Here is an 18,670-nt window from a genome sequence, read left to right as displayed (position 1 = left end):
CAACTTCTACAAACTCTCCATGATGAATCTGATCATTATGTCCTGCAAAACACATACATATAAAACTAAAACTTAAAACCCAAAGTGAAAGCCAAAACTATACCATAAGTTCTACATAGCCACTTACCACACAAACATACACACATACACATACATACACATACAAAAACACACACATATACACAAGGCATAAAAGAAGCAAAGCACTCCACTCATTCAAAATTTATACTGGCAGTTAGCAATTCAAATTTGGTGGAATCAAATACACTACACATTACAGAGAAAGTGTACACAGGACATGCTAAGAAACTCTATCAAATGCAGAGAGATATAAAGAACATAATATAAGTGGACAATAGCATGCCAACAAGCTTATGTGGAATCATGCACAAATACATGCAACTGACCAGGTTGGATAAATAAATGAGCTCTGTGGAAAACAGCACTGAGGAGGTTATTAGTGAGAATGTGGATGCTGTAAGGAAATATCTCAGAGATGAAGCAATTGATGTCCCTCTTACAAATAGAGTTGTGATCTGAGCAAAGACCTGCAACTTCTAAGAGCTGGATTATGGAATAACGAGACCATTTTGTTACTCTTGAGGTTCTCTGCATAGGAATGTGACCTTAATATTTTTTAATCACATGCTAATTCTTTAGCAACAGTCTTAAAGTCACTTGGAGTATAAAGTCTATATTAAACTTATGACTTTGAATTTCATAGGCTTTACAGTGTAGTGAAAACTTTTAAAGATTAACTATCATGCTATAATACTGGAAGTCAGTTGATCATTTTATAAATAATAAAATACCTTTTAAATTCAGAACTAACAGAGCTAACATGTCTTTAGGATTATCTTATTGCAACTCACTCTAAAAATTAATTTTAGCCTTCCTTAAATTATTTTAAATATCTGAAAATATTATTATACAATGTAATTAATTTTTAAATGGTAAATAAAAAATGGTAAGGAAACAAGGAATGGGCTGGAGTCATTGCTGTAGGTGGACACACAGTCAAACTGCATTTTTGAGGTGTCACACAGTCAAACTGCATCTTTCTTCTCAGAAACAAGCGTATGAGAGAAACTTTATTTTTTTCTCTTCAGTCAGATTTTATTGGTACATTTTATTTTATTTTTTTATTTTAAAGAGAGTGGTAAATGAGACACATACAAAGAAATAGAACAGGAGCAGCATACCAGTATCACAGACATAAACAAATCAAAGCAGGAACATTCAAAGTGATACAGGGTCTCAAGACAAAACAATATGAATCAACAGTGGTTGTTACATTGCATATCGCTATCCTCAACTACATTGCTCAGATTACACAATGTAAGAATGAAAGATTGCTCAAACCATTATGGGGAATAAGAAAATAATTCTTTGATAAAACCGTAGAGATAATACAGAGCTTCAGTAGACAAGATGGTAGAAATTCACCATTGCAATTCCACTGCATATTGTTACCTTGAAATCAGTTGCTCAGACGACCAGACACAGCATCCACAATCGATCAGAACATAAAAAATTGTGATCATTACCTGTTCATTTCAATACACCATCAGACATCAGCAATACAGTCATCATAGCTATTCATATGTATATATATTTATATTTTGCATCCCTCCTTTCTTTTTTCTTCTTTCCCTCATCCCAGTTGTTCCTTCCTTTGAGCAATTTCTTTCCCTTTCCTATCATCTATTGTACATTTTGAGTTTGACCTAGTCTTTCAGGTTCCTACACCAAGGAGACAATATGATGTTTACCCATCTGGGTCTGATTTATTTCACTTATGAACATGGTCTCTAGTTGCATCCATTTACCTACAAAAGCCTCAAAATTATCTTTTCTAACAGCTGAGTAATAAAAAAAAGATGTGGTATTTTTATACAATAGAGTATTACTCAGCTACTAAAAAAGAGAGAAACTTTAGAATAAAATTACACTGACATTATTCTCATGGATACACCTGGTAAGCAAAAACATCCTTCACTAAAAGATCACAACACATGGAATTCATAGGTTTTGATCTTACACAGAATTGGGAAATTTGGAAACACACCATCTTTGTTTTACACATAAACAAACGAAAGCATCCAGCAGGAAAAACTTCAACTTCTCGCTGCATTCTTCCCACAGATGCAAGAGGGAGAGGTACACGCACAAGACAATGTTTCCACAGCAGGGCACTTTGTCCTGCTGGGATTCTCGGACCTTCCAAACCTCCAGGGCTTTCTGTCTGGGCTCTTCGCCATCATGTACTTGGCTGTCCTCATTGGAAACAGCCTCATAATCCTAATAATAAGGCTGGACCCTGCACTCCACAGACCCATGTATGTTTTTCTGGCAATTTTTTCTTCTTTGGAAATCTGTTATGTCTCAGTCACTCTTCCGAGGATTCTGTTCAACCTCTGGACTCAGAGGAGAACTATTTCTAGGCTTGCTTGTGCCACACAGCTGTGCTTCTTCCTCGTCCTTGGAACCACTGAGTGTTTCCTGCTGGCCGTGATGTCCTACGACCGCTACGTGGCCATCTGCAACCCTCTGCACTATGCTCTGCTCATGAACCCAAAGAGGTGCGCTCAGCTGGCCGCTGGCTCCTGGCTCGGGGGGATCCCAGTGCAGATAGGGCAAACGTGCCTGATATTCTCCCTGCCTTTCTGTAATTCCAACCAAATTGAACACTTCTTCTGTGATATACCCCCTATTTTCAAGCTGGCCTGTGGGGACACATCTGCTTATGAAGCATCTGTCTATGTGGTAGCAGTGTTCGTTATTGCTGTCCCCTTCATGCTGACCCTTGCCTCTTACAGCAAAATCATTTCCACCATTCTGAGGCTGCCCACAGCCAAGGGACGGGCCAAGGCCTTCTCCACCTGCTCTTCCCACCTGCTGGTTGTGGTTCTATTTTTTGGATCTGCTACCATTACCTACCTAAGGCCCAAATCCAGCCATTCTGCAGGAACCGACAAGCTGCTGTCTCTTTTCTACACTATCGTGATACCCATGCTCAACCCCATGATATACAGCCTCCGGAACAAGGACGTGATTGCTGCCCTGAGAAGGTTATTCCTAGCTAAAAATGCAATGACCTGAGTGTTTTTAGAATTATTTTATCTTCTCTTGATGCAGCTATCAGAAGTGCACTTCAATTCTCTACATTTTCCCTTTGAGACATTAATCACTTAGCGTTTATGATGTATGTGCTGTTTTTGAATACTAGCATGAAATTTACTCTGCATGGACATACACTAGGAAAATCAGCCTATTTTTAATATTCCTTGTATAAAGAACATATTTCCTTATGAATGAAATTTAATGTGCATTCCATATTAGACAAATACTATGAGTACTGTATAAAGGTGTAACATAGCTTTTCTGCTCATAGATGCAAAATGGTCAGTGGAGTGAAGAGACAAACTATGAGATGTGGAAATATCTTCAATCCATGTAGTTTAAGTGATTCATATCAAGTATAAAGAGAGAACTCTTATGACTCAATAAGAAGTAAATTATCTCATCAAAAATGGGGGAAAGAGGGGCTGGGGATTTAGCTCAGCGACATAGCACTTGCCTGGCAAGTGCAAGATTGTGAGTTCGATTCCCGGTACAGGAAAAAAACAAAAATCAAACAAACAAAAATGGGATAAAGACATGAGTAGACACTGCTACAAATGAAAAAAAAAATAACAGCTATGTGAAAAAATATAAAACATCACCAATTATCAGAGATGAGCAAATTAAAATCATTCAATTCACTCTTATTACAATGACTATTACCAAATGCTGAAGACAGTGCTGGAGGATACAGAAAGAATGAGGCATGTTCCCACTCAAGTGGTAATGACTTACAACAACTGTCTTGGAAAACAGTATGGTGGTCCCTCAAAAATGACAAGTAGAATCCTAATGTGACTCCAGAATCACCACAATTGTCACATGTCCAAAGGAAATAAAATCAGTATGTTGAGAAATACCTGCTCTGCATGTGAACTGAAGCATAGTTCATAATAATTAAGTTGTGAATTAGACTTATGCCCCCATTAAATGCTTATTGGATTAAGAAAACCATGTTTTTTTCACAATTAAGTACATTTCACATCCCAAAGGAATGAAATCCAGGAGTTGCTGCAATGTAGAAGAACCCGGGGTGTATGGTTCAAGTTGGTACATGCCAGGCAGAGAGGGGCATGCAGTGTGCCCTCATGAAGGCTGTACAAGCCTTCTCAAAAGTCTATCAGTGGGGCAGTCAGTAGAAGGTGCATGGGGTTGAGGCATTGGGGAGATGATAAAGCAGACTGTATGCAGAGATAAGACACACTCAAAAGCAAGTGTTGTAAACCATGTGGAGTATAGATACCAGACACTGCACAGCTTTTCATTGATTTTTAATTTAGTATTTATTGAATGGATAAAACATAAATTGTCCACACTAATTGAATACCATATAATTATTTCATATACATGTATAGTACAATGTTTAAATGAGACTAAGTGCACTAACTGCTCAACCTTTATTTATTTCTTGGTGATGAGTTCCTTCACAACCTTTCTTCCTGGTTTTTGAAATGTAGCCCATTATTGTTATGTGTGTGGCTATTCTCCACACAGCAGAATTCTTGTACATATTGCAGTGTGACTCATACCCACGTCCTTCTCTCCCACCCCTCTTCCCTCCCCAGCCTTTTGTAACCACCTCTGTACTGGAAACTTCTACTAAATTCTATGAGATCAATTTCTTTTGGATTCCACACATGAGGAATGACATGCTAATTGCCTTTCTGTACTTGAATCATTTTGCTAAACATGACACTCCCCAGGCCCACACATGCTCATGCTAGCCCTTATGAGGGGATGTTGTTATTTTTGGCTGAGTAGGATTTTACTGGACATGTGTGCCATAGTTTTTTATCCATCAGTTGAGGGACATTTGGGTTGTTCCAAATGTAACCACCCACTTATGCAGTTTTGTGAACAATATTGGCTTCTGGATTTTGTGAATAACATTGCACTACACAGGGGACTGCTGAAGTCTTTTGGATTTATTGGTATATCCAAATATGTTTCATTTACTTTGAAGATATATTCTGTAATGGGATTTCTGGATCATATGGTAATTTCATCTTTAATGCTATGAGTAACGTCCAATACTATTGGACTACTTTGCACTTCTTCCAATAGCATGCAAACCTCTCTTTTGTCTGCATCAGCAATTGCCTTTGACTTTTCAGTAGTAATGATACTTCCAAAAGTGAGGCGATGTCTGACTACAGTATTGATATGTGTTTCTCTGATTCATGGTACTAAACTTTCCATGTAGCTATCTAGCATTTGTGTCTTCTTTTGAGAATTATTTCTTGAGTTCTGTTTCCCAAATAAACTTCAACCAATTTAAAGTTCATATCTGTATATACATGTTAAATTTGAATATATACATATACACAAGTAAAATATGTTGCATATTTTACTGAATAAAGTGAAAATTATTAGAAGGATCACAACATTGGACAAGTCCAGCCAGTATACAGAAAATAAGAATAATATTGTTCACTGAAATTATGCAGTGTGGCAGTATTGGGGATGGTCTCTCTATTAGTCATGAATACTTTTCTATATGTCTTTAGTATTTCACTCATGTACCTTATCTATAAACATAAAATGAAATCATAAGGCATTTGTATATGTAGTTAGAATAGATATTTGATTCAGTTTTAAGAAGCCAATTGCCAAACTCACACCTTCACAATTGTCAGATATTTTGAGTATTTTCCTTTTAACTAGTCTTTAAAAAGAGTCACATTATTGAAATGATTCTCTGATTTTTATGTGCTTGAACGTTAATGAAGCTATGAATCTTAAACTATAATGTGCATATAAGCAGAGCATGGTGGCATATGCCTGTAATCCCAGCACTCAGGAGGCAGAGGCTGGAGGATCTTTGTGAGTTCAAGGCCAGCCTGGGCTACAAAGTGAGTGCAAGACCAGCCAGCATTGCATAGCGAGACCCTGTCTCAAAACAAACAAACAAAAAAAATAATGCGTATGTAAGTTTCCAAAGTCGTATAAGAAGCCAGTTAAAAGCACTGTGTTTACAGGTTTTTGGTCTTCTGAAATTCATACTAGCACTATCCAGCTGGCATCATTTCCACTGATTCCAAATTTTAAAAAATGAAAGAAAGAAAAAAAGAGAAAGAACCCTACTACAGATGTGACACAACCCTTTTGTACAAAAACAAAGTGATATATCTTTTTGAAATCCCCAGAGTACCGAGGATGGGTCTTCATGGCAGTAGAATCCTAACTCAAAGAAACAGTATTACAGGTTGGAAGGGCACCGTAAAGAACCTGGATCCAGGCTTTCTTTTATATAAAGATGGAAGTAGATTACACATATTATTTATATTGGCTTTTTTTAGAGCAAGTGTTAAGGAAGAAGTTAAAACTCAAAGTTCATAATAGAATAAAACTTCCCAATGTGGACGCTGGGAATATTGTATTTGGAGTGTGCTTTTCATCAGGTATTGGCTGACAACAGCACAAATGTGATTTGGGTAGGTGTAGAGGGACGGATGTGATGAAATCAAACCATCAGTGTCACATGTCACATATTCCAATTTAGTGTTCCGTAGTTCTGCACAATCTCAGGATGGAATCATCATAAGCATCTGTTCATGTTTCTATATAAATCTCTAAAATTAATACTAATAATATATTTCTACCTCAAAAATCCAAAACGATGAAGTCACAGCAAATCAATTTACTGTGGTTTGCACACCCTCATGTAGGATTTTAGTTTTTCTTCCCATAATCATATTCAGTACCGGGGACCTGATTTGATTTTCTGCTTAAATAAGTCTATAGGTGCTATAATAAAAGTAAACATCTCAAGAGTGACACGGGCTTGTTGGAGAAAGTTTTGTATCTCTGTTTTATTGGCACCCCGTTGCCATCCAATTTGCTTTCATTTTAATATAACTCAATGCCTTCTACCACGTTTCTGTTTGCTGAGACTTACTGAGGTATTATAGCAAAATATAGTGGACTGTCGGCCTGTAAACTCAAACTTATTTCTCACAGTTTGTGAGGCTGTAAATCCCAAATCAGGATGCTGATTTTGTGCATATAGAGAGAGCCCACTGTATCACTGTGGGCAGCCTTATTCTTATGGTCGTCATATGGTGGGTGGAAAGGGAGTGAGGTCTCTGGTGCTGCTTTTGGAAACACTAATCTGTCTCCTAAGGGCTCTGTCCTTAAAATGTAACAGCTCCCGTAGACCACACCCCTTCCTACCATCATCCTCAGAGGGAAAATTTCAGTATATGAGGAAGCAAACAATAGCATTGCTCAAAACTCATAACTGTTAGAGTAGGTGATAACTGAAGAAAATATCTACAAAGAGCACAGTTAACCTTTTACCTAAACAAAAAACTGGCAGTTTTTTTCCAGCATGATGCCATTTTTGCGTCATTACAATGCCCCAAAATCACCTTACCAACAGAGACTGTCTTTAGGATTACATTCTATTGCAAAGTGTCCTCACAGTAGGTCTTCATGCACTTCCAGCTACAAACCTGCAATGTCCAGGAATTTCACTTCTATAATTCTAGCAGGTAATTATAAGTATCCTTGTTTAATATACGATTTTCAACTGTATGCCCATACCCATGTTATCATAAAGGTCTTACAATCTTTGAGCTGTCAGAAAAATAGAGCTTAAAAATAACAGAAATCAAGAAAATACATAGAAGTGTAGGCTTTACTTTTAAAGCAGTAAATATCTATACTTTTGTAAAATCATCACATTTGTATCCAAAACAATTTTTATGTACTTTCTCCTCTGTGTGTGTGTGTGTGTGTGTGTGTGTGTGTGTGTGTGTGTGAGGCATACAATACCCATACCCTCAAATATGTACTTTCCTTTACCAACATCAAAAAAGCACTCAAAACCATTAAATTATCTGGCATATTTGTTTTGATATTTTAATGCTAAAACAAATATTTTAGTATGTTTCCCAGTTTCTGTCTCAGACATAGTGTAGATGGCTTCTGTGAAGGAAAGCTCCACCTTTGGGTGAGATAACCCTCATGGAGATGCTGATGGAAGAGACAGGATAACGTTAAATAATGCTTTGGGAAGGTGACTGTTTAGGAGCTACAGGACAGTACTTAGCAGGGACTGAGACTGGGGTAGAATGCAAGGAATATTTTCTATAGAAAGTGAAGGGAGAATTCACAGATGGTAATTACAACACACGAATGTGCATTGTTAGGACACCTACAATTGTTTTTTCTTAACTGAACCTGTTTGGACTTCTTTCATTGCCAAAAGTCATGGACCTGCTCACCAAAATAACTTTTGTAATGTGAAACCCTCTGTCTAGAATCTTTTTCTCTCCCAAGCAAGTGAAATTTCAGATGGAAAGCTAAATATCTCCATCCTGTAGGAAAACTTGAGATGAGTTAAAATTCTATTATGCAATAAAGTCAGCAACCCCAAGATGGGTTAGGGTTAGGGTTAGGGTTAGGAGATGAAGGTCAGAAACTCAAAATGGAATCTGCTGAGTGAGGACCTATGGAGAGACACTGCCCAAAGGGTAACTCAATCTGAGTGCAATCACGACAGGACCACGTGGAACAACCATTTTCATACTTCTGGGATGCATTTTTAGAGTTTAGAGCAGAATCTGCACGACAACAGTCAGCAGAATTCAAAGCAAATTATTGTCAGAGATGTTTGCTTTGGCCAGTGTGTGCCCTCTGCCCTGGTGAGATTGTTCAATCTGGGTCCAAGGGTATCATGTAACAAACTATCCCAGTCTAGCCCAGTCCCCTACCAAAACTCCATACAATATGTTCCAGAATGCTTTGCTTCTACTTTATTCTCATGTCCTTGAGTTACAAATAAATAACCATGGGAGTCTCAGTTGGTTTCTGTTTTCCTGAGACTCACTTATGCCCAAAAAGTAGCCATCTGAGTTCTCAGTGATTGAAGTAAATCTCTTCTCCAAGTAATATTTCTCATCCTCTGCACAGCCACTGTTGTGCATTGCAACAACAGCCTTCCAGGAATCTTACAAAAGACATCTGCTGAGTGTCCTTTCTGGGGCCTGGCCAGACTATGACCAATTGGCTCAAGAATGCGTGGCCCCTGCATTGGCACTATGTAAACATTGCATAGGTTAGACTCTAAAAACTATAGTCTCCTACAGGGTGGAGACTATATGGATTGCACAGTTGCTTGAGCTCCCGTCAAGACTGCTTGACAAGAAGTCTTCTTGGATGGCATATTCAGAACCCACTCCTGGATAATAGGAGCTTTATTTCCTTGCTTTATATCTTTTACATTCTTGACATTATATTTTATAGAAAAATTTGCTTGTGCCCTACCTCCTCCATCCAGTTTCATTCTATGTCACCATGATGCACAAACTTGACACTTGCACAGTCTGTGTAGCCATGTTCTTGTGGACTATAGAACACACTATTTCAGGATGCTTTTAAAGTTTATGTGGATTACTTGAGTGCTTGGTTAAGAAATGCCTGTTAACTCAACTAGAAGATAAGATTCCCAGTCCACATTTTTTTTTAAATTTCAGTATTGTTTTAACCTTGTGGGTTGTTAGAGTGTTGGGTTAACTAGAGTCTATTACCACAACTAGAAGATAAGATTCATTGATAAATAAATTACTGGATTTTCATGAAATACAAAGCATCTAAATGTATAAAAGGACAACTAATCATCAGTCACTAAATCTTAGCATGTCAGAGACAATGCCAGCATGAAAGAAACAACAAATAAAAGTTTGATGCAAATTAAATTTTCATGAAAACACTGTCTGAGTTGGAGTACTATAAGACAATTTAAAGAAAATAGTTAAGGATGACACACTTGGATACCTGCAACATCTTATGACTAGAACTTAGTGCAAATACTTTTCGTACTAGATAAAATTATGTAACATGCCTTTGTTTCTTGTGCAATATCCAACATAACTTTACAAGAACAACAACCAGCACAAGTCTGTCTGTGTTTGTAGTTATTCAAATCCATCTTTTACTTCTCAGTTTTTCCAGGGCCTCCTTCACATCCTTGTTCCGCAGGCTGTAAATCAGAGGGTTCAGCATGGGGATCACCAGGGTGTAAAACAGTGAGGTCATTTTGTCTTGATCTAGGGAGTAGGCAGAACGTGGCCTAAAATTCATGAAGAGCAGCGTTCCTTGGAAAATGGCAACCGCAGTTAAGTGGAAGGCGCAGGTAGAGAAAGCTTTGAATCGGCCCTCAGCAGAGCGGATCTTTAAGACTGATAAGATGATGTAGCAGTAGGAGACAAGAACTCCTGAGATGGTGCCCAGTTCAATGAATCCAAAAATGATGAATAACATCAGCTCATTAATTTGTATGTCAGAACAAGAAAGGAGAAAAAGTGGAGGTAAATCACAGAAGAAATGATTAATCTCATTGGACCCACAGAAACATAAGCGGAATGCCAGAGCAGTATGTATGGAAGCATCTGCAATTGCCAGTAGGTAAACTCCAGCCACAAGCAGGGAGCACAGCCTGCTGGACATGTGGGCTGTGTAGAGCAAGGGGTTGCTGATGGCCTTGTACCAATCGAAGGCCATCACTGCCAGCAGTATGCACTCCGAATCTGCAAAGACACAGAAGGTCAGAAACTGCACAGCACAGCCAAAGAAAGAAATTGATTTATTCTTCGTTGTGAGATCCACCAACATCTTGGGTCCAATTGCTGAGGAATAGTAGAGGTCACAGATCGAGAGGTGGCTGAGGAAGAAGTACATGGGTGTGTGAAGCTGGGGATCCACCTTAATTAAAATTATCATTCCAAGATTTGCCAGGAGATCAATGACATAAACAAAAAGAAAAATACTAAATAGAGTCACACTCATCTCAGGGTTATCCGTAATTCCCATGAAAATGAACTCAGTGAATGAGGAGCAATTTTCTCTCTCCATTCTTCCTCGTACTTGCCTGAAATTGTATAAAAATGATAGACTGTAGTAGATGTCAAGTTCCTCTGTACATTCACAACGTATTTGTGAGAAAGAATATACTTTTTATGCAATTTTTCTTTACTCTCAAAAGCATACCTATTCATGTATATTGTTCTTCAAAGAGGGAGGGAGAAAGGTCTGCAGGGGACTGGGAAATCAAAGGAATTAAGATGTATAATGTACATGTACCAGCTCCCTAAGATGCATGCCATAAGTATGTACCTGCAAACAGGCATGAATACCAACTTTTTTAAAATTTAGAAAAGAATTATTATGTCTAGTTGGCAATGATAATAAAAAAATCAGAAAAGTCCCCTAAGCAACATTTAGATATAAATGTCACTCATTAATTATGTGACTTTCTACAAGGTCTTCACTGTATCTTGATCATTTCTTATTTTAGGAAGTAAATTTTACTGTGCTGAAATCTTAGTACAGTTTCAAAACAGTATGAACACAACACTTATCACATAGGTCCCTCAAAATTTCATATATGCTGTTCCCCAGAAATCACAGTATATTGAAAAGCCATTTTTGTAGCTCCAGAAACAGGGAGGTATCACTGAATAGTAATAAAATTAGTATTTTGCTGTTGTTGTTCTATCAGTTATTTGTTTTGGATGAGACATAAAATTAGTATCATTTTAAATAGAAATTTGTTGATTCTGATACAGTGCTCACCACATATGTGTTGGTGTGATCTGGAGGTACAGTGTGGGTCTCTTGAGCATTCAAAGGGAGATGGTATAAGTAGTAGATACACCATAATTTAAAACATATAGTTACATCATATCCATTTTAAATGGACTTTTGTACTTAAAAAAGGAAAGCAATAGCAGACAATGAGTATTTCAAAGCTGTATAAGATTCTTTTCTTTATAGATATGTGCACTAATGTATACTTACATACATGGCCTTGTATGACTTTTAATTGCTGGAAAGCTAGAATATAAGAGGTACACATTTGTGGTGATTTTTTCAGTCTACAAAAGCATATTTTCTGATTCATGTGGAGTTGAAATTGTACCCATTCACCTTTGTAATGTGGTATCTAAAAATTTTTAATGAAAAACTGAAACAAATAAAAATCCTTAAATCCATGTATGTACATATTAAATGATAAGTGAATCCCCCATGTTAACTTAGATTAAAATAAAATAACTATAATGTTATTTTGTGGATGCTAATGAGTTCAATAGTGTGCCCCAGTTCAGAGAAGAAAACATTTTTATCATTATTCTTCAGAATTTGTTAAAATGATTCCTTTACAAATGTCTTATTTCTTCCCTGAAAAAAGTTAAGTTTATGGTATTGTTTAACCTGATATCTTTAGTTTAGAATCTTAAGGACATACCAGAGATGAGAAGTTCTTTGACAGCTGAACACTCAACAGGTAATATTTTTATAATAGCAGATAGCTTTGGGGGCTCAAATCTCTTTAAAGATATATCCCTAAGGAACTGGCATTATATACACATGTGATTAATTATGTTTATCGTTGTGCATTTTCCCCTGTGAGTAGGCAATATCACTAGCAAAAATTACTCTTTAATTTTTGACAGGTGCCATCAAACTAATCTATGTCCAGATGAAAACTGAATATAATTTTATAGCAAAACATTTAGAGAAAGTAGATATCTTAATATATGAGATATATATCTTATATTGTATAAGATGTATATCTTGTTCAGGTAAATCAGAATAACAAGCACAAACAGTCCCCTTGTTTAATGATTTCTAACATATTTTTGTTCATTTTCCTTTCATTTTTGCATTCTTCCTTCATGTAAATGAAGCATTACATTTCAATGATGGTTTAATGGAGAAAAGTTCATGTGCTACAAATCTGGAATTTCAAAGTAAACACTCCCTTGGTTTTAGGTGTAGTCACAAAGTCGGGCAGACTTACCACAGTCTACTTGTAGAAATTTTTCAGGTTCATAAAAAACACTCAGTAGTGGTGCCTCTGCTCCCTCCCACCCACCTTTGGTAAACTTTGCCTTCCAGGTCTGTGTATTCAACTGTTCTCCTATGAAATAGAAACAGAATTGAACATGTAATATTTTGTGTCATTTTTTTTTTTATTTAGCATAATGTGAAGATCTACTGGTATAGTAGCATGTTTTAGAATTTCCTTCACTTTCATGAATGAATACGGTTTCATTTTATGGATCTAAGACATTTTGTTTATCTTTGTCAGTCAGTAGATGTCTGGGTTATCTGTACTTTTTCACAGATTTTTTAAAAAAATAACAGTATAAACAATGATACCAATGAAAATGAAAATGTGCAAAACCAATTTCCTCACTATGTCATTGCCATATTCCCATCCCATATGCATGTGTCACCTCTACACATATCTTTAACTTTGTGTCTATGTCCCTTGCTATGCACTCAATATGCAAATTTTGAATTACCCTTTTTCTTTGGTCCCATGAATTGAACTCAGGACCTTGTGTTTTCCGGGCAGGCACTTGTGCCACGGAACTACATCCCCAGCCCTATCCTTATTGTATTGAGACAAGAATTTCTCTACTAAATGTCTAGCTTTTAAGAATTTAGTCTTAAATTAGTGATGAAATTTCTGCATTTCTGCAATCCTATAAAAACCATTTTGCAGTTACTTTTTACTGAATCTGGATAACTTTTGGAAGTTATTTGTGAAAAGGAAGAAGTGAACAAAATGTAGAAACCTACTAAATTTACAGATTTTTTTCTACAAAGGTAGCTCATACATATATGGATTCATTTATTAATTATGTATAGATAGTATTTCTGAAATGCAGTACCAGTTTTTTAAAAACATGATTTAATTTGCTACTATTTGTACAAACTTCTTGCAAAATTTTTAAATTCTTAAATACTAAAATTTTTATACTCCAGTGTCAGATAAGAGTGAAATTCTGTACATTCCATGACCATCACCCACCACTCTACTTGGCTTCACAGGGCTGCTTCAAAGGACACCAACTAACCCTCCTTCCACAGTGACCTGATGGTAAGGTCTCCCATAATTTTTCTTTATCTTTCCTCTCCTTAATTTTTTTTTTTTTTTAAAATTTAAACCACTTACCAAACCACCATTGAGGCCAAATTGGAACCACCCCAGGACCACCAAAAACGATACATGGGCGGGCCCGACGCAGCCCCGAAGAGTAGGCGCCTGGAAATGCAGATAGCAGGAAGCCGGGAATCGGCGCAGAGAGGCGCACCGGCCCTGCGGCCGGCCACCACCATGAGGTCCAGAACCGCCGTGCCACAGAGAAGCACCGACACAACAGGCCCGCCTGGAGACGTGCGTGATCCATCCTAACATGGAGAAACCTCTGGGAAAGCATGCCACACGGCGGGTCGCTCTTGGCCCTGCCCTTGAGAGCCTGAAAGGTCCAGAGTCAGCGGAGGTGCAGGTGATGAACAAGGACTCGAGAACACGAGAGTAACGACACCCGACGACTCAGAGGTCGAGCTGATGGGGACGCGGGAGCCATTCCGGAGCTGGAAACCAGGAGGACCTTGTGCAATACCTGGGGAGACCCGCTGGAGGCCATTCTTCCCCTAACTATACAGGCTGCGGTGGAGGAGCGAGTGGAGCTCCTCAGAGGTCTGCACCAAGACTTCATGGATTACATGGGTGCCCAATATTGAGATTCAGTAGAACAGCCTTCATGGAGAAGGACTGTTGTCTCCAAGGAGGAGCCCTGTGAAATCATGACTATAAAGGAAAAAGTGGGCCGCCCGTTGCTGGACACTGGTTCTGGTCTCTTGGTCCTTCTTTTCAGTCCTGGCCTTCCTTCCAGCCTTCACACCTCAGTGAGGGGAGTCACTGATGAGGAGGTAATCTATTTTTTTGCAACCCTTGGGCTGTAACTACTGGTTGGATCTTTCTTGCATATCTTTGTTTTCTTGAGAAACCACTTTGAGGATGCCAACATGTACTGCAGCAGCCATTGATGATTTCCTACCAATCTGTCCATAACTCTGTAATGGTTGTATTGTTCCTATGTTATTTCATAAATGGATGTATGTTCGTTATTATGTGTTTTCAGCAACAACCATTGAGAATAGTCAATGATTATTTGATTAATCACTCTATATAGCTCAATTTGTTTTCCCTAGAGACCACTTTGGAGAAACCAAGATATAGTACAACAACCATTGATAATTTCCTGCCATTTTTTTTTGTTTGTTTTGTTTTTGTTTTTTTTCGTTTTTTCTCCGGTACTGAGAACTGAACTCACGACCTTGCGCTTGCCAGGCAGGCGCTTTTGCCGCTGAGCTAAATCCCCAGCCCCTGCCATTTTTGTCTGTAACTCACTATTATTTGTCTATTTATGTTCCTGAGAAACTATCTTGAAGATACCAATAGGTAAAATAACAACCATTGATAATGTCCTACCGTTTTGTCTGTAATTCGGTGAATCCTCTATTGCTATGTTCTCCTTCTTTTACTCTTTAAAATAAAAAAAAGCAAAAACCAATATATGACCTCAAAACAAAATGACAGGGATTAACAATGGCTGCTACATTACATACTGTTCTCTTCAATGAAGTTGCTCAGTCCACCAGATGTAAGAATGTAAGATTGATCAATCAAAGGAAGTATGTGTGTTCTTCAAGTATTGCTTCATGCAGTGGCTTTGGTAGGTAGTACATGGCAGGAAAAGGAAAACAGATCAAATACACACATACACACACACACACACACACACAGGTACACACTCAACTACTTACTCAAAGTTGTTAAGATCTAAGAATAAAATAATTCAGAATGAGAAATTTCAGAATTTTATAACAAACTGATGATATTTTGACAGAAAAAAATAGTTATATATTTTTGTAAGTGTATCTCTTAGAAACACAGCTGTCTTTTTTTTTCCCCCTTGGGAATTTTTCTATCCTTTGATTACTTTTGACCAACAAAAACTGGCAAAAATCATTCTGTGTCACCGTATTCCCAGCCTTTAAGAAAATAGTCAATGAGCTCTATGAGCTGCTACCAGGAAAAACAAACTAATTTTGTGAATAAGCAGTGTTACCCACTCTCCCAGAGCACTGAGGGAAAGAGACACCATGTGTCTCTATCTCTGGACATTCACACCTTTGCATGGGAAGTCTATAATCCAGTCCCACTTTCAGCTCAATAGTGAGGTGAAGAACTCAGTTATTCAACATGAGGAAGCACAAGTCATTGTCTAATAGTGCTTAGGCCATGCATTTAAAGCTTTTCAGAAAAACTTTAAAGCTGTGTCAATAGACTATAATTCAAGACAATATTCTGAAGATGGTGTTTTCGATAGTGTGCTATATACGTTCACACATATATGTGCACATATAGAAAAGTATATGTATATATATATGTACTCTTCATAGTTTGAAGAATATATTTCCAAACCACAGATCAAACAAAAGACTCTTAGCAAAAGAATCAGAACTCTTATCAATAACAGAGAATCTATTCTTTACTTTTCTGTTTAAAATAAGCTGGCTGGGGAGATAGCTCAGCAGCACAGTGTCTGCCTGGCAAGCACAAGGTCCCGAGTTTGATTGTTGGTACCTGAAATAATAGATAGATAGATAGATAGATAGATAGACAGCTAGCTAGATAGATAGGTGATAGATGGTTGGTTGATAGATAGATAGATAAGAGATAGATAGGTGTTAGACAGATGATAGATAGATGATAGATAGATAGATAGATGATAGATAGATGATAGATAAAATGAACAAAATTTTAAACAGAAACCTCTCCAAAAGATCCATGAATGGAAAACAAACACATGTGGAAATGCCCAGTGTCTGTAGTTATTAGGAAATTGAGAAATAAAACCAAAATGAGATACCATGACAGATACCATATAATAAGTGGACTCAATTTTTAAATATTGCTCATACCTCATTTTTAAAGACAAAACTGGAATCTATACCTTCAGGTAGCACTTGTGGGCATGAAAAATGCTTCACACATTTAGGAATACAGATTGACAGTTTCTTAGAAATTTAACATAACCTGCTGTTATGGTTTGTGTCTGTGTGTCCCCCCAAAACCTCATGCGGCCATGGGGCAGGCTTTTAGAGTTTGATTGATTATGGATGTCAGAGCTACACCCGCCCTGGGGTGGATAGTTTGCATAGGTAAGGGAGAGGAGGAGGCTGCTTGCAGCCATTCCTCCTTTTAGTGCTTGTTGCTTTTGCTGTGTTCTGCCACCATGAGCTGTAGCCCTCTGCCATGTGCCATTCTGCCTTGTAACCTGCCAAGAATGGACTGAAACATCCACAAACTGTAAGCAAAATAAACCTTTCCTTCCTTAATTTTGGGCATAACGTATTTTGTCCCAGCAACGAGAGAAAAGTAACCAAGACACCTGCCCTATAATATGACAACATTATTCCTGGGTGTTCACATAAGAGAAATTAAATAAATGGCTTGAAAATGAAAGTTTATAGAAGTTTTATTAGCAACAGCCAAAACAACTGAAATTTATCAACAGATGAATGGTTGCCCAAACTGTCCATTCATAGGAATTATAGCCATAAGAAAGAAAAAGAAATTCCTGAATCCCACAACACCATGCATGAATCTCAAAATAAATATGATGAGAGGAAGGAATCATGAACTGTAATAGAAAATACATTAGTGAAATACTAATATCAATATTATTCCCTTTTCCTTGGAATATATGTTTGCGTTAATAATTCTTCCTTTATAATTAAACTGACTCATTTAGAATTTGACTGATTTTACTTTACACAGCATTGAATATCACAGTATGATGCTATGGGGTCTTAGAGGGAGGCCCCTTTCCCAGGTGTCTGTGGAAGCGCTCCTTCCCCTCACCCCTGCTCCCATGGGCACTTGCTGGAGAGTGGCCAGGAGCCCTCCCTGTGCTCCAGAGGGGGCAAGAAGGGAAGTGCAGAGATTGAGGCCTGACCAACGGCAAGGTGCAGGAAGAGAGTGAAGCCTCTGGTCACAGGTGCTCTTCCCAAACCTACGGCAGCATCACGGGGAACAAGAGTCTGAGAAGAGAAGTTCCTTACAGAGAAGTTCCCGTCCTTAATATTCCCTTGCAGCCTCGATGCAGAGGGTCATGCGGGCAGATTTCATGTGAGAAGCACTTACTACAATCACATGAAAGACAGGGAATTGTTTCCCCTTACACATGCAAAGTCTGCTTTGCCCACCAGGCTTTTAGGGGACTTTGTACATTCAATGACTGCTGCTAAGTAGCCCCCTGCTGCGGAGCATCCCTAAGATCAAAGCCAAACAGGGCAAGAGCATCAGCATCACAGAGTTTTGAGTCTGAAGCAAGACATCATTTATTTTTATTGATTTACTCCATACTTATTTCTAATTGTTACAATGGGCATGTTCAGGGTGATATTACTATGCATGAAGAATACAAACAAGAGTAACTTTGACTCTCTTAAGTCTCCTGCTTTTTATTTTATTTTAAAGATAAAAGAACAGAAACATATTAACAGACACACAGACATTTGCAAAAACACAACAACAGTGCAAGCAATACATATTTTCAGACGAGGTGATAGGAAATTAACAATGGTGGTTGTATTACATATTGATATATTAAAACTGGTTACTCAGATAAACAAATATAGGCATGTAAGATTGATCAAACAATTAAACATTAACTGT

General features: G+C 37.8%; 2 protein-coding genes across 2 annotated transcripts; one reads left to right on the top strand and one right to left on the bottom strand.

Annotated features, from left to right (window-relative positions):
- Nucleotides 1–2,145: 2,145 nt before the first annotated feature.
- Nucleotides 2,146–3,102, top strand: LOC102009306 (olfactory receptor 10AG1-like). The gene has a single exon (XM_005408213.1). It carries the CDS (start codon nucleotides 2,146–2,148, stop codon nucleotides 3,100–3,102), a length of 957 nt encoding a protein of 318 aa, XP_005408270.1.
- A 6,945-nt stretch (nucleotides 3,103–10,047) lies between these two features.
- Nucleotides 10,048–10,986, bottom strand: LOC102028563 (olfactory receptor 5W2-like). Its single transcript, XM_005407950.2, has one exon. The coding sequence runs from the start codon at nucleotides 10,978–10,980 to the stop codon at nucleotides 10,048–10,050; it is 933 nt and encodes a 310-aa protein (XP_005408007.1). The 5' UTR covers nucleotides 10,981–10,986.
- Nucleotides 10,987–18,670: the final 7,684 nt, after the last annotated feature.

Source organism: Chinchilla lanigera, unplaced genomic scaffold (genome assembly GCF_000276665.1).
Source record: "Chinchilla lanigera isolate Chin_1 unplaced genomic scaffold, ChiLan1.0 scaffold00110, whole genome shotgun sequence".
Classification (NCBI taxonomy): Eukaryota; Metazoa; Chordata; class Mammalia; order Rodentia; family Chinchillidae; genus Chinchilla; species Chinchilla lanigera.
The sequence above is the reverse complement of the archived record's forward strand: the minus strand, read 5'-3'. Positions and strand labels throughout refer to the sequence as shown.

Bases quoted from the DNA above. Each gene is read 5' to 3' on its own strand.
- LOC102009306 (XM_005408213.1), top strand. From the start codon at position 2,146: ATGCAAGAGGGAGAGGTACACGCACAAGACAATGTTTCCACAGCAGGG.
- LOC102028563 (XM_005407950.2), bottom strand. From the start codon at position 10,980: ATGGAGAGAGAAAATTGCTCCTCATTCACTGAGTTCATTTTCATGGGA.